The sequence below is a fragment of the Perna viridis genome, chromosome 5 (assembly GCF_037379345.1).
Source record: "Perna viridis isolate PV_CMFRI_1.1 ecotype Kerala chromosome 5, ASM3737934v1, whole genome shotgun sequence".
NCBI classification, from domain to species: Eukaryota; Metazoa; Mollusca; class Bivalvia; order Mytilida; family Mytilidae; genus Perna; species Perna viridis.
In genome coordinates this window covers 29294105-29320077 of record NC_142449.1, presented here as the reverse complement: position 1 = coordinate 29320077, position 25973 = coordinate 29294105, and the positions used below count along the sequence as shown (strand labels likewise).

General features: G+C 32.3%; 1 protein-coding gene and 1 long non-coding RNA gene across 2 annotated transcripts in view; both read left to right on the top strand.

Annotated features, from left to right (window-relative positions):
* The first annotated feature begins 1155 nt into the window (after positions 1-1155).
* The window catches only part of LOC148617000 (uncharacterized), a 52837-nt gene continuing 28019 nt past the window's right edge, over positions 1156-25973 (top strand). Inside the window, exons 1-9 of the mRNA XM_088584226.1 lie at positions 1156-1254; positions 6448-6567; positions 12876-13178; positions 15076-15157; positions 17191-17249; positions 21291-21386; positions 21730-21825; positions 23214-23291; positions 23634-23729. Of these exons, the coding sequence (XP_088440352.1) occupies positions 6489-6567; positions 12876-13178; positions 15076-15157; positions 17191-17249; positions 21291-21386; positions 21730-21825; positions 23214-23291; positions 23634-23729 (889 nt within the window). The 5' untranslated portion in view covers positions 1156-1254; positions 6448-6488. The remainder of the gene's footprint in view (positions 1255-6447; positions 6568-12875; positions 13179-15075; positions 15158-17190; positions 17250-21290; positions 21387-21729; positions 21826-23213; positions 23292-23633; positions 23730-25973) is intronic.
* Positions 1371-4048, top strand: LOC148617001 (uncharacterized). Its single transcript, XR_015922373.1, has 4 exons — positions 1371-2127; positions 3247-3285; positions 3497-3550; positions 3959-4048. It is a non-coding gene; the product is annotated as an uncharacterized LOC148617001 (long non-coding RNA).

The window sequence follows — 25973 nt, the reverse complement described above, 5'->3', positions numbered from 1 at the left end:
AACAACTCCTACATTATGCCAGAGCTTGCCGAAACTACGCAGAGTTTTTGTATCGCACTAGAATTCTAACAAATAAACTTCTGGAACAGGGTTGTGTTGCTACAATATTGAAGTCATCCCTATAGAAGTTCTATGTTATGGTCGTCATCATGAAATCGTGGATCGCTATGGTGTATCCACCTGCGCCATGAAAACTGAATTGTTCAACGTGTCATGGTTTTCCTTTCCTCTTTCGTCTACCCCGGACTTGACTTTTTATGAGCAATGCGGCGGGTGTATCTAGAAAAGCAGAGGACGCTTACCCTACTGGCGCACCTGGTCCACGCCCCAAGTTTATAGTGGAGTCATAGTTGCTCATTTGCTTTTGTTAATTTGTATATTTTATTTTAACAAAATTTCAGGTTCTTTGTACGTCTGTTTTCCATGATTGGCCTTTGTCCCTGGATAACATTCTTCTTATTACCGTTATAACCGTAGTTCCCTTCACTACTCTTTGAAGCAAAAGCAGTTGAGATGTTAAAGAATTCTTACAATAAAAAAATTCAAGTCTTCAATTCCAAAACTTGATACTTTGGAAAAGTCTTATCAAAATCAAGCAGAATCAGACACAGCTCTTGAGATTCAAGATATTGGTAAGGATATTGAATCGTCAGCAGATAAGTCGGACCAATTTGATTTAATAACTGTAAATGTTTTAGGTCCTGATGGTTATGTTGATGTGTGAACTTGATTTTACCAGAGATCATGCATGTGACAATGAAATAAAATGTTTAATGGTGGTAAAATATGTTTTCATTTGACTGGTGTAATGCTCTGCTTAACTAAAAATTTGGATCCCCCTTGAAATCCATGTATAAAAAATGACCCTCCCTCTTTGACGTTATAAAAAAAAATGAACCCCCTTTTCCACTTGCAGAAAAAAATGTCCCCCTGGATATACGTACTTGCTTTGTTTAAATTTTCAAATAAATTTCTACGGTTTGAAAATTATTTGTAAATTATTATATAAAGGATGCCGAATCTAGAGGTTTAACCTAAAAAAAAAACGAAGCTGTTATGCATGTGGCTAATTACAATATTCGTTATGTTTCGGCTAAGTTTACAGCCAATGAAATTAGCGAGAACACAACGTTACTTTATATATTTATCGGGATTTTGAAAGAACCCAAAGTTTTTCCGAGAGGAAACAATCGCCATTTTGTTGTGTTTTATTGCTACCACAGGCACAGGTATTTCTCGTTAGAACAATATCAAGTAAGTAAAGATTTAATTATTTAGTTCCTAATATAATACAACATTTTTTCTCACAAAATTATGCTCTGCTTGTGATGTTACGTGTGCTTTTTGTCCCCCTCGGTTGGTTTACACCAGTAGGGAGGTCGGTAGTGCGTTTATCGATATTCTTGCGAGAGCAAAATTCTCAATTTTGAGTCAACTTTAACACGTTAGAAAATGGTTAAAAATCCATTGCATGACAATAAAAAATATATGTAATTGAAGATGAGACATTTCTCTTTCTAAATATACAACTTTAATTGTTATTGGAGTTGATGGTCATTTGGTACAAACGTTTGAAGTGACGATACTTTGAGAAAAATGGCCGCCTGAAAAACTATGTGTCAAAGATCATACCTATTTCAAAATTCATTCCGCAAGCTATTACTGGACCGATTTTCTTCATTTATGGCTTAAATTTTTGGAAATATCTTCAATTTTGATAATCCGGTTGTCAGGCTAATTTTTTGGTTACAAAACATATTTTTTACGTAATTTTAAGGAAAAACATGTTGAAAAAAAATAGTTTTTGCGTACCCGGAATGCACTGACAGTCGGATTCCGAAAATTTAATCCTATCTGCGTCCATCCGTAACCCTGGTTTCAGAAGAAAAACAATAATAGCTTGCGGAATCGATTGGATATTAGGGTGGTCAGGGCGTGGTTTTCACAAAAATTAAAGCGGGACCGGTTATCGTTCTTGCTAACCGGATGTTACTGATCCGCCATAGCTTCTGTTAAGATTTTCGAACACTCGTGGATAAATGCCTTTTACCGACTGTTTTCTGGACGGATTTTTGACTGGTGGTGCAGACAACGATGGACCTAGGCCATGGAGGCCAATCACTTACGGTAAGTACCTAAATTATGTCTAATATAAGCCTAATCGCCCTGTTTCCGTAAGGTCAAATTCTAGAATGACCTTTTATCATCTGCAAGCTTAAAAACTATATTCACCTTCTTGGAAGGTCTGATTTTCGTTTGATTCTGTATGAGCTGATTTAAAAAAGATTACACTCATTTAGCATTAGTTGGAATATGTTTCCATAACATTTTTATTAAACGATGAATATGTAATGAAGTAAATTCTCCCAACGTTTGATTGCAATCCATTCAAAATCTTTCGGACTTTATCGACTTTCCTATATTATCGGAAGTCTCTGTATTTTACCTTGCTTTTTTTCTATTGGTTGGGAGAATTTGCACATATTGCATTTAATTTTCTTGATAATTCAATTTTAATTTATATGTAGTGCCCAATTTATATGAAACTCACATGTTTAAGCATAAACCTTCTTTATATTTATTTTAACTGTTTTATTTATCCAAAATTATCATATGTAGAAAAAAAATCAACCTTAAATTGCTTCTTCAAATGATACACAACTTTTTTTCTGGTTTTCATTTTATCAGTTAATATATATTAATTATGACTTTTATTAGAACAATTATCATGTAGCCCTGCTTGTACTTTACTTGATAAATAGAACTTATTTGATGAGATTTATATATGTGGCAATTGCATATTTTACATATGACCTGCATCTTCTTAAGTTTACTTTATATATTCATATTGTACAATTTTTAACAGCTAACTTACATATTCATTTTTTAGAGGATTGTAGATGCTCTACTTATTTAATATTCATATACATGTACAATTGCTTGGAAAAGGTTTAAAATCCTAGTAATATACATTATTTATCATTAAATTTTAATTAATTATGGTTTAATTTTTTTTTTGCCTTTTTAGGATCACATTGATTGACTCATAATACCAATCTTTTGTTGTATGTATATGAAACATACTTGTACTATGTTTTTTCTTCTAATTATTGATTTATTTCAGAAGAAAGTATTAGTAAACAGGCTGCCTAAATATTTATTTTATTTTGTCATATAAAAAGTAAACACTGATGTAAATTTTATTATGATTTAGTTTTATTTTCTGTTTGTTTTTCATCATTTTAGTTTCATTTTGTTGAGTTCTGGAGATGTTTCGAATTTATGGTAAGTTAGTTTTTATACTTTGATTTAGTTTAGTAGCTTTATTTATTTTAATAGTAAAACTTTTGAGTCTTTTAATTATGGTAACAAATAAGCATTTACATTTGAATCATATATTACTTACAAGAACTGTCGATTAGTTTTGTGTTTAGACTCTGCTTTAAAACTGCTTCACAGTACATATTCATTGAATTCCACTACTTGTTTATTTCAGATGGCCTGAGGAGCAAAGTGGGCTATGCTATGAGACGAATATGGGCTGTCTGAGGTAGGACCATATGGGGTACAGAAGTAGGGTAGTTCCAGACACACTTGAACCTGATAACCTGATTGGTAAGAGAGTTCAACACTTGATAGAAGAACCAGATTGATCACGCAGCGAAATTATTCATATTAAGTTATTTAACATAACATTAATATAACCTTATAAAACAATCTTCTTGTTTTGAAATGAAGATAATTATTCTGGAAAAGGAAGTTTGGTGTTTTTAACTCCTCGCCACATCTTTTGTCAACCGCTTTGTGAGCAACCAACATCAAATAAAGTTTTACATTTTTTCAGATTGTTAGCAAACCAGATTATGATTTAATAGAAAGTAAACTAACTGTAAGTAAATTGATAAGGTAAATGATGTTAATAGGTGTAATGTCCTTATGTACATAATCTCTTTTGTAGATTTGGCAGACATAGTAGATCCTGGTGAAGAAACCCTTCTGGCCTGAAATGGAAACTTCGAAAAGTTCATTAAATTTAATCAAATGATGATATTTTGTTTATTATCATTTAATGTACATAATAGTACACATGAGGAAACAGCTAGGGCTTCAAAGTTCCATAGTGAAAGGATGCGCATTGGTTCAAGTCAATGTATTCATAAAAATTTTCTCAATTTCTTGGGAAAACAGCATTTGTTTTTGAAATTTTATTCAATTTTAACATAATCATGAGATTATTATTATGTTTAAAGACCCTATTTAAACAAGAAAACATTACAAGACTACATTAGGAATCTTAGAATTGACCAGACCTTGATATAATATTATTTTGCCACTTTTTGCAGCAAAAATGTATGTTTATTTTGATTATCGTCTGGCTTCATTTAAGGTATAGGCCTAACAAATTTTCATCCACATTAAACATTTTATAGCAAAATAAGATGAAAGTATCTTCATGTGATAGCTTAGATTCTAAGCTTTAAAATGGTACCACATAAGTATATGGTAGGTTGATATTTTGATCAATATTAGCATAAATATGCGTTTTTTTTTTTAAATCTGAAATTTTCAAAAATGTTCGATTTACCCCCATTTTTCAACATTTGCTTGTTGATTTTTAAATATAATTCAATTATTTCTTGATAAAAATGTGTTTTTACATATTTAATCACAATAACAATAACTGTCATGTGCTAAAAACTGCTTTTAAATTCAAAATGTCTTTTTCTGTCTGACCTTTCGCCATTTTTTGCACTGAAAATAGCTCTAAAATTTACCCTAAAATGTAAATTTTCTACCTCAAAAAATTTTTTTGAGCAGAAAAACATGATTTTTCAAGTCAAGCAACTTTATTGCCACACAAAACAAGTGACAGAAAAAATTAAATATTTTTTTTTGAATTCTTAGTAAGCAAAAATGTATTTTTTTGTTGAAAAAACGCATATAAAAAAAAGGGGGTCTGCCGCAGCGTTTTTGATTCCAATGAAAAACAAATCAGAGGTTTTTACATAATATTTGTTTATTTATTTCTGTTTAATGGATTACTCTTGAAAGAATAGCAAAGTATCAGAATTCTACTACCTTCCAATTTCCAAATATGAATATCCAAAAATGGCACTTTAATTCATGATGCTGTTGACACATAGCAAAAAAAAACTAAGTCCAAAGTGTTTTTTTGCCGATTTTAAAAAAGTGTAATTTTCTTTGTATCTAAGATACAATTTTCCTGAATGGCTTAAATCAAAGTATGAAATGGCTTTATTTATATGATTAAGACACAATGTATGAATTTCTTTACCTGTTTGACTTATGTGGGCCACAGAAGTGCCCAAAATGTGACATTATTGCCTTCGCAAGAAAAATGACCAAAATTCTGAACTTTAAATTGTAATAACTTTTGAACCCCTTGACCGATTTTAAAAATTTTTGCACCAAAAAGTTACATTTGTTGGGCTCTTTCAAACTAATATAAACTTGTACATTTTCTACATACTTCATATTTTGACTGACCTCCCTAACACCAGAAACCACTACTTTCGTTTTGAAATTTAGCAATATCAAGGGCCTAGAGTTTTTGTTCAGAATTGTTTTATCCTACACTGAATAAAGAAAATGAAGTTTTTAGGGTATTGCTGATTCAATTATAAGTAGCTCTCAGATGACAATAAGTTTGTATATCTCTACTAAACAAGGATAATGATAGGGTGCTCAGTATAAACAGCTGTGTTATCAGTTTCTTCATCTGAAATTACTTTCTTTGAAAATGTTCCAGTAGTTCCTAACAAGTAACAACGAAGTCTTTGAAATATTTTGTATAGGTGGCATTTTTTACAATTTCTAAAGCTTCAATAGATTGTGATGTATCATCATGTAGTGTTCTTCAAAGTTCAAAGTGTCAGTATAATAAATTTTTAGATGACCTTCCACATATGTATATTTAATAGCAAGCTTTGCTTGTTATTAGTTTCGATTTCCAAAATGGTAAAATTTAATGAGATAAGTTTTTATTGTCCTAATGCATCCCCAAATTGTCATGGTAAAAATATTTTCAGGCCAAAATATCTGGTAGTGACAAGGAACTGGCCACTGACTTTCAGTTATTGATAGTGTTTTATGCATTATTTCACTTATGTTTTTGGCCACATGTGCTTGGACCATATTGACCAAAATACACCTTTGAACTTTCTCATACCAAACCTCTATTGTTTTTCGTAAAACTTAACCAAAAAAATCAAGCTTCAAAAACTGTTACAGATCAACAGTGTTGCTCACATTTACTTTAAACCTTAGGGTTAGGGTGTTTTACATAGTTAAAGGTGCTGACAGGATTGGATATACAAAAAGTGTATGTGGTGTCTATACTGTTACATTTACATGTATGTCAATGAAGTTGTGATTTTCCAATATAAAATACTATTGGGTCATAATCAAATGTAAATATAATTTTAGACAACAGGCTGAATTTAATATTGCACAGAACCTCTGAAGTTATGAAAAGATTCCTTGTACATCAGGTAGTAGAGATAGGCTTATTACTGGTTTTCATTGACTGTCAAGATATGAGACAAGGTATGTTAGATACCGGTATTTAGGTCCACTTTTTTTAATACAACCTAAACAAATTTTGCAGTAGTATATAATGGTATGGCACTGTCACGTGTGTGGTCTTCATCTGTAGTTACTTGGTTTTTCATATACATGTACCATGATGTGATAATATTAATATTTAAGTTGGTTGAAATTTTATATTGTAATATTTTGGGCATATATAATGTCCCAAGGGGCAGATAAGGGGCCAAATAAGCATTTCATATAATTTAGCATACACATGTACATGTATATAACATATTATTAAGCATGTGGATATCAGAATTTGCTCTACAATATTCAATATTGCATTGTATACAGTGGATTCAGAAATAAAATATGCAATCCACAGGAATATACAATTAACAGAAATCATTTCAAGGGAAAATACCTAATATTTTCAATATTTTAGTGAGACATATTCTTTTATCACTTCTAGATTCCTGCAAATGTGTCTAGTCAAAATAAAGCAAAAAAGACTGTTGTAAAAACAAAATTCTTTAGAAAACTGAGGTATTTCATTAAAGATGTATTGTTGTTTTATCCATTTAGGTACATTTTTGAGTAAATTTTGAAAACTATTTATGCAATTAAGCGGAGTTTTCTAATTTTTGTTGTGATGTTATGCAAATAAGAGGATTTTTTTTTTACCTAGATAAGTTCGGAAATATTTTTGTTCTTTGAGTTTCAATGCAGTTAATATGTATGTGATTAAGTGGAATCCACTATACCACAAAGGCCAGACTTGGATTGATTTTGGGGGTTAAAATTTGACCAGATTTGGAATGAGGAACAAAAACAAAGAGCAAGAAACATACATTTTCCTTTTTTTTTTGACAAAAGCTTTCCATTAGTATTAGTAGTTGGGTCTTTTTTTGCACTCATACATGTATAATGGTATCATTCTTTTGGCCTTTTCTTCTTCATAGTCCATAGACATTTCATGTCAGGACAAAGGTCTTGAGTTTAAGTGTATAGATCTTTACAAAATTATACCACAAGGTTCTGTACCACAAAATGAAGCCTTGTATTGATTTTTGGGGTTGTGACTTAAACTGTTTTAGAATTAAAGTTTGAGACTACATGCGTTTTCATGATGTCCTGACAATATCTCAAGTATAAGTGTCTAGATTTTTATTTGCCCATCTTTTAAGATGGGATGTGTTATGGTATACCTGAATCATCGTTAATAATTGTTCAAAGTCTTCTTCTCTGACACTATTGGACAAAATGGAACCAAACTTGATATAGATGTTCCTTGGGATGTCGTGCATAGAACTGTTGTGAGGGTTTTTGATCCATTGAAAAAACATGGATGCCGTTACTAGTGTTGTGCAATCGGTTGAAAACACCAACCGATTATCTATTACTATTGGTTGGCCTCAATCGACCGATTATCTCTCTCTATCGGTTAAATTGTTAGTCATAATAGAAAACTTGGTTTGCACACATTTGCTGGCTGTTATTGTGTATTTCTTTTGTTTAAAGTCACAGTAGTTTTTAAACTGTCTTTCAAATTTCAATAAACCCCAAAAATATAATTTTAACATGTACATAGAAGTATTTACTTAAAGAAGACTTTAGCAAAATTTGATTAAATCTCAGTTTTAATGCAGAATGCACTTAAAAAAAAAAAAAAAAAACTACTGTGTCTTTATAAAGTTTTTTTGCATCCCCTGTTTGGTTGCATGTTACTACTAACTCTGTTACACTTCTTTTATTTGGTTGACTCTAGTTAATGGTGCATTTCTAACTGATGAGTCCTGAATGCACTGCTTGGGTCACTAACACAGAGGACGAAACATGTCCAATAGGCCTCTTTATGGCTTGGCCTTTTTTGTATAAAAAAAAACAAAACTACATACTTAAGTCTATAAAGCTAACTGTATGAAACAGATTGTAAAGCTATTGCCTATTGGATATGTCTTTGAGCACTGTTTTACATTTTAAATTTACCAAGTTACCCAAATACACTAAGTAAATACAGAGGTTGATAAAGATCATTGCAAAAAAAAAATATGAACACCTTAACACTTGTTTTGACTTCTGGAGAAAGTCACCAGATTCATCAGTGGCACTTCACCCAACAGTTGGCAAGATCAAAATTTAATTCACAGGTGCACTATGGAATTATGTAATAAAGATTCCCTGAAAGTTTCATTAAATTCCATTCAGTGGTTTAGAAGTAATTGCGGATGGCATACTGGTATACCCTATCCCAATGAATGGCAAAGTCCATGTTTTGGTATGGGTAACCCCAACTGTTAGTCAGATCAAAATCTAAAATAGGAAGTGAACAACAGCATTATAAAATAAAGATTCTCTAAAAGTTTCATCAAATTCCATTCAGTAGTTTAGGAGGAGTTGTGGATGGCATACTGTTACTCCCTATCACAATGAATGGCAATGTCCATGTTTTGCTATTGGAAACCCCAAAAATTGGTCAGATGAAATTCTAAAATAGGAGGTGCCCAATGACATCATGGGGATTCTCTGAAAGTTTCATCAAATTCAATTCAGTAGGTTAGGAGGAGTTGTGGATACAAATGTAGGACAAACAGACGGACGGACGACACAATGAACACTTAAAATTTGAGTGAACAAGCCAGAAGAATAGTCAGTTCCTGGTTGTTGTAACACCACTTATGCAGTATTGCAGTTGGTAGTCAATAGTCAGTACATAATTGCAAATAATACATAATAATGTTAATATGTTTAATAACAACCCTCATAAATGTCATTTTCTCTTTAGCATGACAATAAACAAAATAAAATTAATTAACATAAACATGTAGAATGTTATCACTCTTCTGCAAAATTTCCTTTCACTTCCAATATCTCTCCATGTTTTTCCTCAGAAAAATTAGCATGTCTACATTTGATGAGTGCATTCTTGCTCTCTTTTTGCTTACAACCTGCCCAGCTAAGCTAAACACCCTTTCACTAGATACAGATGAGGCCGGTATGCAAAGACATTTTTTCTAAATCTGGATCAGTTTCCATCGAAACTTCAATATCACTATTATCTTTCTCATTTTCATCCACAACAACCACGTTGTTGTTGTCGTCAGCCATGTTTTTACTAATTTTAAACGCGGTTACGGATCGGGAGTGGAACTAATGGAAATCCGGAAATTTGCGACGACAATCGATTGAGCAACTTCCCAATCGATTATCGACATCGCTGACCTAAACCAACTGATTTGCGACTTAAACCGATCATCAGAACACCACTAGCCATTACTAACAAAAAAAAATGTTAGGTTTAGCCAAATTCTGATGATGTAAAAGTGGTAAGCATGGTAAGATCTATCTATGGTCAATTTTTTGTTTTAATCCATTCAGCTATGTTGGAGTTATTGCTTTTTTTTACTTTTTTGTTTGCTATTTCTAGTGTTATTTCTTTCAAAAATCTTCTCTTGCAATATTTTATCAATTAGAACCAAACTTGATATGAATGTTTTTTGGGGTATCCTGCATAGAACTGATTTGAAGATTTCTGATCTATCTAAAAAAACATGGCCACCATTACTAAAAATAGAACATAGTGGTCAAACAGAAGTTTTTTCACATACATCTCCAAAACGGTTTAGGTTAAACCAATTTTGACTGAGTATAAGTGTTCATGGGGTAAAAATGTTCAATATGATGAGATCTTCAGGTACCTTTGGTCAAATTTTTGTGTAAATCTTTTGCGTCATGTTGGAGTCATTGCCCTTTTTTTTACCTTTTTTCCTTTTTTTTTGTTTTTATTTTTAAATAATTTCCCTTCAGAAGCTACTGGACAGAATTTACTGAAAATTGATATGATTGTTCCTTAGGTATGAAAGTACAGAAATTATATCCAAGAAAAATCTGGCTGTTTTTACAAAAAAATGAATGTTGCTTATCGAATTACATATATGTTAGGTAAGTGATTCAGGCTCTTTAGTCTATAGTTCATTTTTTTTATCCAATTTCAGAAAGAATTTTCATACCATTCCTTATGAAAATCCCTGCCTACATTTTGCAATCAGATTTCAGATATCTTTTATGGTTTTCCAGTGGTAAGTGTTTTAAGCACTCACACCCCAAAAAATCGATTTATTTAATTGAGTTTCAAATTTTCTGATATTTTGTGTCCAAACCAGTTGCTGTGTCCTTAATGAATTGTAAGTCCTTTACTTAGGTGTGTCAAAAAGTAATATTGTGTCCTGTCCACACTTGCCTCAACAGTTCAGGGTTTGACCACTGTGGTCATATCATGCTGTGCTCTGTGAAGCTCTTTATTGAGTATAGGCTTCCCCATAATGCAATATGCAGCCTTACATATTAAATGGTGGGAGTGAGTGAAAAAAATGAAATGAAACTAAATTTAACTTTATTGAATTGTAAAATGCAATTCATTTCCTATTCAAAAAAGGTTGGCTACTCTGTTAATTAACTGGTAAGAAATTATTGATGATTTTCTTCAATAACCAGTCATGTTATACTCTACTTCTACAGCCTAAGAATTAGATATGATAAGGCTCATATTTTGCCCCCTGCATGACTGGAAATTCAGAATTTGATATTAAAGTTTTTTGAATGATTTAGCATTATCTACCACATTATGTTATAAGCATATCATCTTTCAATGATGGAAAATATAATGTACCATATTGAGAAACCAAGTTTTTCAGAATTGGGCACTTTTTGGAACATTAAAAATTTTTTTAGTGTCTCCCCCAACTTGACCCAAAATTTTTATCATTGAATTTTAAATGTGACTTTGTAATGAGTCCAAATCAGTTATGATATCCTGGGTCACATTGGTGGAAATTATTGAACATAACAAATTTGCATTTTTCCCTTGTTTTTTTTTTGCAGATTTTCTGCATCTTTTAGACTGAAAATTGATGAAATTGTGAAAATTTAAAACCATGTATTAAAAATAATTTATCATTCATTAGTCAAAGCATGCATGTATTATTTTTTGTCAATTACTTCAAACTTGTTTTTTAACAACATAGGGCCCAATTGGAACTCCTCAGCCTTTCTAGTTACACTGAAGGAAAAACCTCGAAAGCAGTAGGCTGAACAATCTGTCAGGAATTTGACCCATCCAATTCTAAAATTACAGTTTTTACTGGTTGAAATTTATACCATTACTTTTTTTTCTAGCTCTTCGCTTTTCGCCGGAATTCTTGACCGAGTTATTGTTCTTTATTTCTAGTGATATCTAACCAATTTTTAGCGCCACTTGGTGGATAGAACTACTTTGAGTTGCGTATGTCTACAATGCCGGCAAATTTTTCAAGAAGAAATTCTCCTTTCTGCATCTGAGGTTATTTTTGATCGTAGCGGAAATGGCAGAGTAGTTTTGATTACATGGGGGCCAAAAATGGCCGTTATCTCACTTTGTCCTTTGATAAGTTGGACATACTGGAAATATGGCATTAAATATCACAATTCTAGATCTTAACTGAAGATCATAGTAATTGAAGTCTTATATACATAATGTACATGCACTTATTATACACACACTCATTAGAATGGGGGCTAGTGTGGCTATACTGCAATTATCTTGTCCATACATCAGTGTGCCCATCTATTACACTTCTTTTTATTAGATTTCTTGGCTTCTATGAAAGGGAATGCTTAGATGTTTTGTACAATGCTTTGTCATGATGAATTGTATTGTGTCTCCCCTTTCCAGATTTCTCACTCATCTACTTCCTATTTACTGTATGACTTATTGGTAGTTATTTTTTACATATGTACAAATGTAGGTGCTGCATAATGGGACTTTTCATAACAGATTTCTCAGCTTCTACCAAAGGGAATGCTTAGTTATTCGGTATATTGCTTTCTCATGATGACTTGTACGGTGTCTCTCCTTTTCAGGCTTGTTGCTCATCTACTTCCTGTTAACTGATCTTCTTAGTAGATTTTTAGGTGCTAAATGGACATTTTTTAACTTCTATTAAAAGGAATGCTTAGACATATGATATATAACTTTTGCATAATGATTTGTATTGTGTCTCCTTTTCCCAGATTTGACTGAAGCAAAACATTAGGTTTGTTATGTAAGAATAAAAAAAATCTACAAAAACTTATAATTGTATCTGATTTATGATTGAATGATCTGGTTTTCTGCAGTGATACAGTATCAGAATTATTAAAACAGTTTTCAACCCAATTTTATTTTAATAGGTCCCTACATAGTATCACATATATACATACATGTAAATAAGGAAGAATTATTCTAAATGAAAAAACAATTGTTGCAAGAATAATTTTACTATTCTGTCTTGTTTTTTTTATACTAGTTGCTCATGTGAGTATTTTTGGAAGAATTGAGGGCTATGGAGATAATCTTACATTGATTTGCACATTGGATAAAAATTTGCAGTCTCCTATAGACAATAAAAAGTGGTATATAGATGGTAGACTGTGTTCTATTAATAATAAAACAAATGATCCAGAAAAATATAAAGCACAGATAATTCCAGATGGTGTACAGTTGACAATACTGAACTTCTTGACCCAAGATATCAACAAAATCTACAGCTGCATCATTGGATTTTACCAATCAGAAAAGTTAAATCTGTCAGAGAGTGATGTTTTTAGAGGTACCAATACATATGCATGCAGTTTGTCTCAAATATATATAAATATTATAGCTCACATTAAAATGCAGGAATTCTGATATTTTAAACCCCTGCTGCGATATTTAAACCCTCAACTGAGATAAATTAACCTCCATGCTGTGAAAAATTTACTGTACTGCAATATTTTACCCCCTCCTCCCCCACCCCTGCTGCAATAAATTAACCCCACTGTTATGATATTTTAACCCCCAGTTGTGGTATTTTAACGCCTTGTGTTATTCAACCTGCAGTATTTGGGTAAAAATATTGCGGGGGTTAAAATATCATACAAAGGGGAGGGGGGGCAAAATTTTGCTATGGTATATATTAACCCCATGGTCTATATATCAGGGGGCCAAAATATCTGTATAGCCATATACACAAGACTTCATTTTCCTCTTGTAGTCCTCATATAAATGGCTGCTGCTGTTAAGCTTTGATTATAAAAAATATGCTCAGAGTAAATTCATTTTATTTATATATGATGCTTAAAATATATTTAAATTACTATACTCCTTGGAGAACATCCAATTACTGGTTAATGATAGTAGGGGGAAACATTAATGATAGAAGTAAGGAAGTTGTCATGGAGGCTTCGCTAAATGTATGAGTAAAAACTTTCAATTTTATTTCCCAAATTTTTATCAAATATGAAGATGTTCACTACAACATGATTGAGTTATTCTGACCTTGGACAGGGTATATAATGTCACATTCAAGGCTTTTCACTCATGGATTATAAATCAGCTGTGAATGTAACATTATAAACTCTGTCCATTAGGCAGGAATATATATATACGTACAGTACCTGAACAAATCTGTGCAACTATAATTACGATCAATCATCAATCAACGTTCAGTTTCCGATTAGCCATCGATCTGTCAAACCTATCCGTTAAGCCAGTGATCACATCACATGACCACTGAGCGGTAAAAATATTTTATGGATTCTGTTGCTTTATTTGTCAATCTTTAGATTAACTTTACTAAATGCTAGGGGTATACCGATAGATTTAAATATCAATTAATTATTTTTACTTTACATTTCTTTTATTACAAATGTTTTAACAAAATACAATACATGTTTATGAATTTAATATGTTAAATTTCAGATAAATTTTATTTGATATAACGTTGGATTCGTTCTGATGGAAATTTGAAATTTCAATGAACCGATTATCTGTCATTTTATATAACAAAACTGCAATCAGATCTGTCACTAGTCATCAGTTCTTGATTCTTCAGCAATCAATCAATCATTGGTCATTGATCTGTCAAATAGTGGCATGGATTGGTTAAGGGACTGTTCCTCTGCAAACAAAGTTTGGGGGGTACGAGTACAATGTACAAAATGTATATAAGTTTCACCCTGTCTGCTGTCTGTCTGTCTGTCCAAACTATTTTCTGAGAAACTTGCTGCATTGTTATAAAACTTTGTGGAATGTGCTTGTAATATCACCATATGGAGATGTGTATACTGTCAGGATTTTATCATATGTTTGGAAAAAAAATTTGGAAATGATGGCTGTTTAACTTTTTCTTAACAACTTAAACGATTGTTATAAAACTTAATGTGGTGTTCAATTTTCATAATGAGATGTGTGTTTTGTTAGGAATTTATGTTTGGACAAAAATTATGGAAATGTTGGCTGTTGAACTTTGGTGTTTTTTAGCGAAAATTGGATGAACAAAAAAATTGTACTGATCGCTGTTTATAGTTGGGTGTTGTAGAATTGACAGCATATTGTGTGTCAAAGTTTGTAGTTTATTCACCATAATAACTGAGTCCAGTACGAATTGTATATTCACATAAATAATATAAGGAATAAGTGACCCTTAAGTGGAGTCTGGTATAATTCATGTTATATTTATATTTCAGATGAGATGATAAATTCTAAAGATGATAAGAATAGTGATTATATTGATACTTTAGTACCTGTGGTTGTGGTAGCTTTAGTTGTGTAAGTAATTTTACTTATTTGTTCTAGGTATTGTTGTTTATAAATGAAGGCATTCTTCGTCAATTATTACATTAACATCAGATTTCCATTATGAATTTCCGCCCTTTAAAGCATATAAATTCTTTTCTACATTGCATGCTTAAAATATAATACAAATTCCATATTTTTTCATTTATCCATACAGAGACTATATACTAACCAGGTTACTTGCTCAAGGATTTATATGGGGTATTGACAGATTCATAGTCTGGTACCGCTGTACTTAAAGCTATGCTTTTCATATAGGTGCTTGTGATTCCTTGACCGTTCCACTTATTTATTAAACTTTTTTTTCCCCTTTTGATGAAATGATCTGAAATGAATTGTATCTGATGCCTAAAAGACATAAACAAAGGTAACTGAAGATTTGATTTAAGTACCAGTCCATACGAAATTTAGACACTGACAATGGTGAAGTGATTCATGGTAAAGAAAAACCCACCAAACAAACAATGCTTTATCAATCTGCATATGCTACTCTTTCATAAAACAGTAATCATTTCTGGATTCAGGTCTGCACTTTTAAGAACAATAACTCTTGCAAAGTTCCAATTGCATGTACAATCTGTATATTTTTTATCTAATAAGTGCAACAACCAAAAACAAAGAAAAAGTAAGACTGGTTATGTGATCAGTAACTGTGTCAGAACAAGAAATAAAACTGATTTTGGTGGGTTTTTAACATGCATGAATTACCTTCTGTCTGATTTTTAGAATGACTGCTACTTAATTATCTTTTGAAACAAAAACATTGTGATAGGTTAAAATGAAAATTATGAATTTAGTTTAGAATTATTTTCATTTTGGTAAAAAAAATCAGGGGTTAGGTAACTTATTTTCTATACTTCCTATTTGTTTGTTTTGGTAGAAAGAAAAATGTGGTATAAACATAAAGCTAAGATAATATGGAATGGGAAACTTAAGGTTTATATTTCAATATTCGCAATACTTTATTTATTTAAGATTATTTAAAGTCAAGTTGTAGTTGTTGATTTAGTAAGTTCAAGATCTTGTTCCCTGCTGTGTGTTAATATGAGATTTCAGTAAGTTGCAAATCTCTTGTATATTTCTGTCTCTAGGAACTTCCCTACTATTTCTGAACATCACAAAAAAAAATGTAGTCCAGATATAATTACTTTTATATCATTTATTGAATGCAGGTATATATTGCTGGCTTGCAGATGTTGTTTGAGCTTTGTTGTGGTCCTTTGATTTTTGATGGAGTTATCCCCCCTTAACTTAGAAAAATAACTGTTGTGATCAGTTTTAAGACTTTTTTTTCTAAAAGCCTTGAGATATTAATCATTATCATAATTTTGAATTTTGCCCTTTGTGGTCTTACATAAATGAAACCACGAGTAATTATTCAGTTTTAGAAACAGATTTTTTTTGTCAACATAGACCCATCATAATTTTACATAGACGGCATTGTACATTTTAAAGCAACTTTTATCATAGACGTGCTTGATTGAATGTTTAATTTTTGATGTTTCGTTTGCATATCAAAATGATGATTTACAGACAAATCTAATTAAAACTATGCTATTTGGAACATTGTACAACCTGACGAAAAATGGACTACCTTTAAGTCAGTAAGAATATATGATTTCCTTGTTGCGTTAATTTAGCTGTCCGCATTTTGTAGATAAAGGCAAAGTGTGTACAGGCAGAAGTATTAAAATGGAATTGTTGCATGCTTTTAACATTGATATGTACCAATAAAACATGTGACCAATGACCTTTTTACAAACAAAACCAAAACATGACCACACATTATTAACAACATAAGATCTGTCAATTTTGTGGGACCTTCTACATTTTAAACAGGACTTTTTGTGCCAATGGAGTCATTGGGCTTGTAATTTTTTTGGAGTAGTGAAAACCCTGCTTACATAAAATTACTCTTGAGCTTCAGTGGGTATTGCATATGCTGAGAAACTATATTCCACAGTGAACATGTGACAAAGTAATTTAATATTGTATTTCTTTTGTAGATTGGGTCTTATAATTATTGCCTATCGGAAGAAAATATGGTGTTTCAAAGGAAACAAAGGTAATTTTATTACTGATTGATATGATAGCTGCTTGTTTCATAATTTCATAGTTTTGTCCAGCAGTATGTCAAAGGGCTGCTTTGGACTTATTTCAATAACCAACACTTGGTGTTTTCACTTTAAAATCATGTCATCACTTTCTGTCTCTAGTCTAAGTCATTGTTCACATTCATTTTAAGACGTGACATATTATGGTACACCGTTGAATGTCTGTCCGTTGTCCGCACTTCGGAAAATAACTCGAAAACACTTTCACCAACTTTGATGAAACTTTGGTGAATTGTTCATATCTAATGAAATAAGTTCCCTTTCGATTTTTTTAAATTTCAGATTTTTCGTTTCCGTTTTGTGAATTTTTTTACATAAAAAAGGGTGATTTTCAAGTTTTTGGACAATAACTCAAAAACACTTTTGCCTACTTTTATGAAACTTTGATGCATTGTTCACATCTATTGATGTAAGCTCCCTTTTGATTTTTTTATAAATTTCAGATTTTTCGTTCCTGTGTTATGAATCTTTAAGCTCCCTTCTGATTTGTATAAATGTCAAATTTTACATGTCTGTGTTATGAAGTTTTACTCTTTAAAAAAAAGCTGGACACGGCCAATGAAATTTTATTTGTTGAAAAATTCTTTAAAACAGACCATTTGTTATGATGATCGACTAATGAAAATAAACAGGTACTTGGTAACCTTTTTAGAAAAGTGTATTTTAAACAAGATAGATATGTATGGGTGAAAAATCAAAACAACAAACTTCAGGTAGCCTTGATAGTGCCAAATTTTTTGTGCATTTTTTAGGGTATAATGTTTTTGACCTGTCAGTCTGTCAGTCCATCTTCAGTTTCCAAACACAGATATTTACATGATATTTGATATATTAGTTCACCATGATAAGTTACAGGTCAAGTTTAACTTTCATTCCGCTCCAATGTTTTTTACCGAAATTACGGGCCTTGAACTTAGTCAAATTCACAGAAATAACAGTTTTCCTGACTTTTTTTCTAAACACTTGCAGATACTAACATGATTTTTGGTATACAAGTTCACCATGATAAATTACAGGTCAAGTTTACGTTTCTTATTGTTCTGATGATTTTTATTGAAATTACTGGTCTTGAACTTTGCAAAATTCACAGAAATAACAGTTTTCTGGACTTTTTTTCTAAACACTTGCAGATACTAACATGATTTTTGGTATACAAGTTCACCATGATAAGTTACAGGTCAAGTTTACGTTTCTTATTGTTCTGATGATTTTTATTGAAATTACTGGTCTTGAACTTTGCAAAATTCACAGAAATAACAGTTTTCTGGACTTTTTTTCTAAACACTTGCAGATATTGATGTGAGTTTCTTTATATAAATTTACTATGATAAGTATTACCACAGGTTTGTAGTTGGTTCCGCTACGATGATTTTTACCGAAATTACGGTCATGAACTTAGTTAAATTCACAGAAATAATCATTTTGTAGACTTTTTTTCTAAGTGCTTGCAGATTATGACATGATTTTTGGTAGTTAAGTTCACCATGATAAGTTACAGGTCAAGTGTAGAATTTAGTTACGTCTAAATCTTAAAAGCCTAAAAAACATTTTTATTCCTCTTTTTATTGGGGTCCATCTACATGTATTTCTCTTACAAACAAATTGACTTGAGTATCCAACATGGTGACGTGTGGGGTATGTGAGCACACTCACTAAGGTTCTTTAATTTACTTCTTTTTTTTTGGGGGGGGGTTGGGTGGGTGGGATAGGGTAATTGACAGGGCTCTCAGTATTTCTAGTTGATCATATAAATTCATTAAAAGCATAAGGATAAGTTAAAAGGGCCACTGGCGTATCGTGCGCTTAAAATGCAGCTCTTTATTTAAAAAGTCTTAATATTTTGGAAATGGGCAGGTGGATATGGTAATAGGATTGTGTCTGTCCTTTCTTTCTTCCATCTGTATTTTTCCCCTTACGCAGAGGGGAACCCATCTCTTATCCGTTAATCTTCTCCATCACTGAATTGATTTTAATGAAACAATCACAGTCTTTATGTCATGTTCCCATTATGCACCTCCTTTTTAGCTTACCTTGCTGAAGACCATGTGAGCTATTGCCATCATTTGGCTTCCATCTTTGTCGTCTGTCCGTTGTTAACAATTTTTTTCAAAGTTTTTCTCATCTAACACTACTTGACCAATTGGAACTAAACTTGGTATTAATGTTTCTTGGGGTATCCTGCATAGAACTAATGTGGGGATTTTTGATCTGTTAACAAAACATGACTCCTGTTACTAAAAATAGAACAGTGTGATGAGACAGTAGTGAATTCAAAAATCTTTTCTTCTGACACTACTCGACCAATTGGAACCAAACTTGGTTTGAATGTCCTTGGGGTATCGTTAATAGAACTGATACAGGGGTTTTTTATCCATCAAAGAAACATGGCAATGGTTTCTAAATATAGAACATAGGAGTTGGACAATAGTTTTTCACATACATCTCCAAAACTGTTAGGTTTAGCCAAATTCTTTCATTTGCTGAAATGATCCTTATTATAAGGCCTACAAAAGTCCCCAGGGATCAAAGTTGGCAGATATCTCCTTGTTACTGTTATTGCCCTTGAATGGTGAAAAATGACTCTTTTTTCACAGATTTCAGCCAATATTTGAAAACTGATGGATGAAAAGAAACTTTCAATTGCTAAAATGATCCTAATGATAAGTCCTACAAAAGAAAGTCAAAAGAACCTTGATTTTAGCAATAATTAAAAAACACATATTCCACAGACAACAATCAGACAATGCAAATAGATACACACAACAAAGAAATAAAGTTAAAAAAAAATAGCTTGGTCATAGAAATGAAAGTAAATGAGCATCCCACACTCTACTTGAAACTAGGAACATGGACAAGGAGTAATGGTTAAATATGCATCCTCGGCTTTTTTTTAGCAACACCCCCTGAGTTATTTATAAATGACACCTAGATACAAATATGTAGTTCTTGGTAGAGATTCCTCATACTTTGTAAGATAGAATTCCAAATTAGCTTCCAAATATACATAAGATGTTTACAAAATGTTGGAATCTATAATTGACAACTTATTTGTCCAGTGTTGTGGTCACGTTTTTCAACAAACGGTTGGCATTCCAATGGGAACAAATGGTGCTCTTTTTCTTGCTGTCCTATTCCTTCACTCTTATGAGGCTGATTGTTTAGTCGATCCCATCCGAAAGAAAGAATATCGTTTAGCTATATCCTTTAAACTCAGTTTCCGCTATATAGATGACATATTGTTTTTAAACAATCGTAAGTGTGGGGATTTGATACATCGCATTTACCCCAAAGAACTTAAGATAAAGAATAGAACAGATGTGAAGTCAGCCTCATATCTCCCTCTTCACTTGGAAATCAATGGTAAAGGAAAAGCATTGACCAAACTTTACGATAAACGTGATGACTTCATCAGAATTGTCAACTTTCCTTTCAATTGTGGCAACATCACTTCAGCACATGCATATGGAGTGTTTATATCAGAACTCATACATTATGCCAGAGCTTACCGACACATGCAGACTTTTTGTATTGCGGTAAAATTCTAAGAAATAGGCTTCTGAAAATGGGTTATGTTGCAACAAGATTGAAGTCATCACTACAGAAGTTTTATAGTCATCATCATGAACTGGTGGATCATTACGGTGTATCCATCTGCACCATGAAAACTCCTTTGTTCAACGTGTCATAGTTCTCCTTTCCTATTTTGTCTACTCCGGACTTAACTGTTTATAAGCAACTCGTCGGGTGTTTCGAGAAAAGCAGAGAAAGCTACCCTACTGGTGCACCTGGTCCATGCTCTCAGTTTTTAGTGGAGTCCGAGTTGGTCATTGGCTTTTTTTAATTTTAATGTTTGATTTTAATTACTTTATGTTCTTTGTTGAGTATGTTTGTTTTCCATGTCTGGTCTTTGTCCCTGGATTACATTCTTTTGATCACTGCTATAACCTTGGTTCCTTTGATTACTCCTTAAAAAGTTTTCATACTTATTTTAGAAAAGAGTTTACTTCTGGAAATGAAGCCCATTAAAGGTGATAAAAAAGATGAAGTAAAACAAGAAGATATATCACCAGCTGATGAAGAGAGTGATGGTTAGTATGTGTTTCTAATAGCAATTCTCAATTATTGTTGAAAAATTGAATTCATTTTAGGTTGTTTTTAAGGGAAGTAAAAAAACCCTTGATTATAGCAATAATTAAAAAAAAAAACACAATCCAGGGACAACAATCAAACAATGAAAATATATACACACAACAAATAGCATAAAATTAAAAAAAAGAATGACAAGCACATGGAAACAAAGATGAAAAAAGGGTCCAAAAACGGGCCTGCAAGAAGTATGTTCATAATGTCCGCACAAGATCAAGGAGGGACCAAATAAGGGCCAACAAGAGGCATTTGTATGATTATTTTCCTTTTCATACTTGATTTCAGAAAAGAGTTTACTTCTGGAAATGAAGCCCATTAAAGGTGATGAAAAAGATGAAGTAAAACAAGAAGATATATCACCAGCTGATGAAGAGAGTGATGGTTAGTATGTGTTTCTAATAGCAATTCTCAATTATTGTTGAAAAATTGAATTCATTTTAGGTTGTTTTAAAGGAAAGTCAAAAGAACCTTGATTTTAGCAATAATTAAAAAACACATATTCCACAGACAACAATCAGACAATGCAAATAGATACACACAACAAAGGACATAAAATGAAAAAAATAGCATGGTCATAGAAACAAAAGTAATTGAGCATCCCATACTCTACTTGAAACTAGGAACATGGACAAGGAGCAATGGTTAAATATGCATCCTCTGCTTTTTTAGAAACACCCCCTGAGTTATTTATAAATGACACCTAGATACAAATATGTAGTTCTTGGTAGAGATTCCTCATACTTTGTAAGAAAGAATTCCAAATTAGCTTCCAAATATACAGAAGAAGATGTTTACAAAATATTGGAATCTATAATCGACAACATATTTGTCCAGTGTTGTGGTCGCGTTTTTCAACAAACGGTTGGCATTCCACTGGGAACAAATGGTGCTCTTTTTACTTGCTGTCCTATTCCTTCACTCTTATGAGGCTGATTTGAGTTGATCTGATCCGAAAGAAAGAATATCGTTTAGCTATATCCTTTAAACTCAGTTTCCGCTGTATAGATGACATATTGTCTTTAAACAATCGTAAGTTTGGGGATTTGATACATCGCATTTACCCCAAAGAACTTAAGATAAAGAATAGAACAGACGTGAAGTCAGCCTCATATCTCCCTCTTCACTTGGAAATCAATGGTAAAGGAAAAGCATTGACCAAACTTTACAATAAACGTGATGACTTCATCAGAATTGTCAACTTTCCTTTCAATTGTGGCAACATCATTTCAGCACATGCGTAGGGAGTGTTTATATCACAACTCATACATTATGCCAGAGCTTGACGACACATGCAGACTTTTTGTATTGTGCTAAATTTCTAAGAAATAGGCTTCTGGAAATGGGTTATGTTGCTACAAGATTGAAGTCATCACTACAGAAGTTTTATAGTCATCATCATGAACTCGTGGATCATTACGGTGTATTCATCTGCACCATGAAAATTCTTTTGTTCAACGTGTCATAGTTTTCCTTTCCTATTTTGTCTACCCCAGATTTAACTGTTTATAAGCAACTTGTTGGGTGTTTCGAGAAAAGCAGAGAACGCTACCCTACTGATGCACCTGGTCCATGCTCTCAATTTTTAGTGGAGTCCGAGTTGCTCATTAGCTTTTTTTAATTTTAATGTTTGATTTTGATTACTTGATGTTCTTTGTTATGTATGTCTGTTTTCCATGTATGGTCTTTGTCCCTGGATTACATTCTTTTGATCACCGCTATAACCTTGGTTCCTTTGATTACTTCTTAAAAAGTTGTCATACTTATTTTAGAAATGAAGCCCATTAAAGGTGATAAAAAAGATGAAGTAAAACAAGAGGATATATTACCAGCTGATGAAAAGAGTGATGGTTAGTATGTGTTTCTAATAACAATTCTCAATTATTGTTGAAAAATTGAATTCATTTTAGGTTGTTTTTAAGGGAAGTAAAAAAACCCTTGATTATAGCAATAATTAAAAAAAAAACACAATCCAGGGACAACAATCAAACAATGAAAATATATACACACAACAAATAGCATAAAATTAAAAAAAAGAATGACAAGCACATGGAAACAAAGATGAAAAAAGGGTCCAAAAACGGGCCTGCAAGAAGTATGTTCATAATGTCCACACAAGATCAAGGAGGGACCAAATAAGGGCCAACAAGAGGCATTTGTATGATTATTTTCCTTTTCATACTTGATTTCAGAAAAGAGTTTACTTCTGGAAATGAAGCCCATTAAAGGTGATGAAAAAGATGAAGTAAAACAAGAAGATATATCACCAGCTGATGAAGAGAGTGATGGTTAGTATGTGTTTCTAATAGCAATTCTCAATTATTGTTGAAAAATTGAATTCATTTTAGGTTGTTTTAAAGGAAAGTCAAAAGAACCTTGATTTTAGCAATAATTAAAAAACACATATTCCACAGACAACAATCAGACAATGCAAATAGATACAGACAACAAAGAACATAAAATGAAAAAAATAGAATGGTCATAGAAACAAAAGTAAACTGTTTATAAGCAACTCGTCGTGTGTTTGGAGAAAAGCTACCCTACTGGTGCACCTGGTCCATGCTCTCAGTTTTTAGTGGAGTCTGAGTTGCTCATTGGCTTTTTTTAATTTTAATGTTTGATTTTAATTACTTTATGTTCTTTGCTGTGTATGTCTGTTTTCCATGTCTGGTCTTTGTCCCTGGATTACATTCTTTTGATCACCGCTATAACCTTGGTTCCTTTGATTACTCCTTAAAAAATTTACTTCTGGAAATGAAGCCCATTAAAGGTGATAAAATAGATGAAGTAAAACAAGAGGATATATTATCAGCTGATGAAGAGAGTGATGGTTAGTATGTGTTTCTAATAACAATTCTGAATTATTGTTGAAAAATTGAATGCAGTTTAGGTTGTTTTAAAGGGACATCAAAGGAACCTTGATTTTGACAATAATTAAAAAAACATATATTACACACACAACAATCAGACAATGCAAATAGATACACACAACAAAGGACATAAAATGAAAAAAATAGCATGGTCATAGAAACAAAAGTAAATGAGCATCCCATACTGTACTTGAAACTAGGAACATGGACAAGGAGCAATGGTTAAATATGCATCCTCTGCTTTTTTAGAAACCTCCCCTGAGTTATTTACAAAAGACATGTCTGATTTTAGGGACCCAGAACACATTTTATGTTTGAAGAGTTCATCATGTTCATGTTCTACATATTAAGAAGCCAAACTTTCTTCCTGTTTCTCAGTCATATTCTATATTAAGTTATGGGTCCTGTTCATATTAGATACAATAAAATATAATGTGCCATGATTTTAACTTTGAATATGGTGAAGAAAATAGATATTGTTTTTTTTTCATTTAATTTTAAAAAGTAGTTTGTATACAAAAAAATTAAGTGATGGTTAAATAATATTTAGATAATGTTGTTGTTGTCAGTTTTGCTATTGTGGTCATACAAGATCTTTAGACCTTTATGGGTTGGGTAATAACTAAAGTGTATGTGAATGGATCTCTTTGAACTGTGCCACAGGGTACTGTATTGTTTTTTTATTATTGAATTTTAGAGTATAGGTTATATACCACCCCAAAAAATCTAAAGGACGGTTATTTAATGGTTAGATGTTATCATTGTTCTTGCCAGTGTTGCTACTACAGTCATGCGAGGTCTTTAGACCTTTAAGTGTTGGGAAAATAACTAGAGTACATGTGTATGGGTCTTTTTGAAAATGTATCACAAAGTTATATTTTATAATGAAAGAGTTTGATTGATTTTGGGGGTTGTGATTAGAACTGTTAAGGATAAAGGTGCCAAATAAAGGTCAGAACAAAGTGTGTACATGATGTTCTGACGTTTACTTGACTATAAAGGAATGGATCTCTTTGAAACTGTACCGCAGGGTGCTGTATTTTAACAGGGGGTGGGATTGATTTTTAGAGGTTATGACTTGAATTGTTTTGGAATTAGGATTCCAAAAGGGGCCAACATCATGCATTTCCATAATTATTTTGATACTTGAATTCAGTAATAGTCCCATACCAGCTTTAGCTGAAGGGGATTTTAGATTTGCACTCTATGCGACCTTGCGTCTGTGCGTCAGTTGGGGAAAAAATTGAAGCTTTCCAAACTCTTTTTCTAAATACTTGCAGATATTGAGCTGATTTTGGTATGTGAGTCAACCTTGATGAGTTATAGATCAAGTTTACGTTTTGTTCCACTTTGCTGATTTTTGTCTGAGTTATGGCCCTTGAAATCTACCCTGATGAGTTACAGATCAAGTTAAGTTTCGTTCTGCTTTGCTGGTTTTTGTCTGAGTTATGGCCCTTGAATTGATGGAAAGTTTTCCACACTTTTTTCTAAACACTGAGCTGATTTTTGGTATGCAAGTCTTCATAGTCTTTGTTGACAATTTTTCAAAACTCTTCCTCTCTGACACTACTTGATGAATTGGAACCAAACTTGGTGTGAATGTTTCTTGGGGTACCCTGCATAGAACTGATGTGGGGATGTGGGGATTTTTTATCTGTCAAA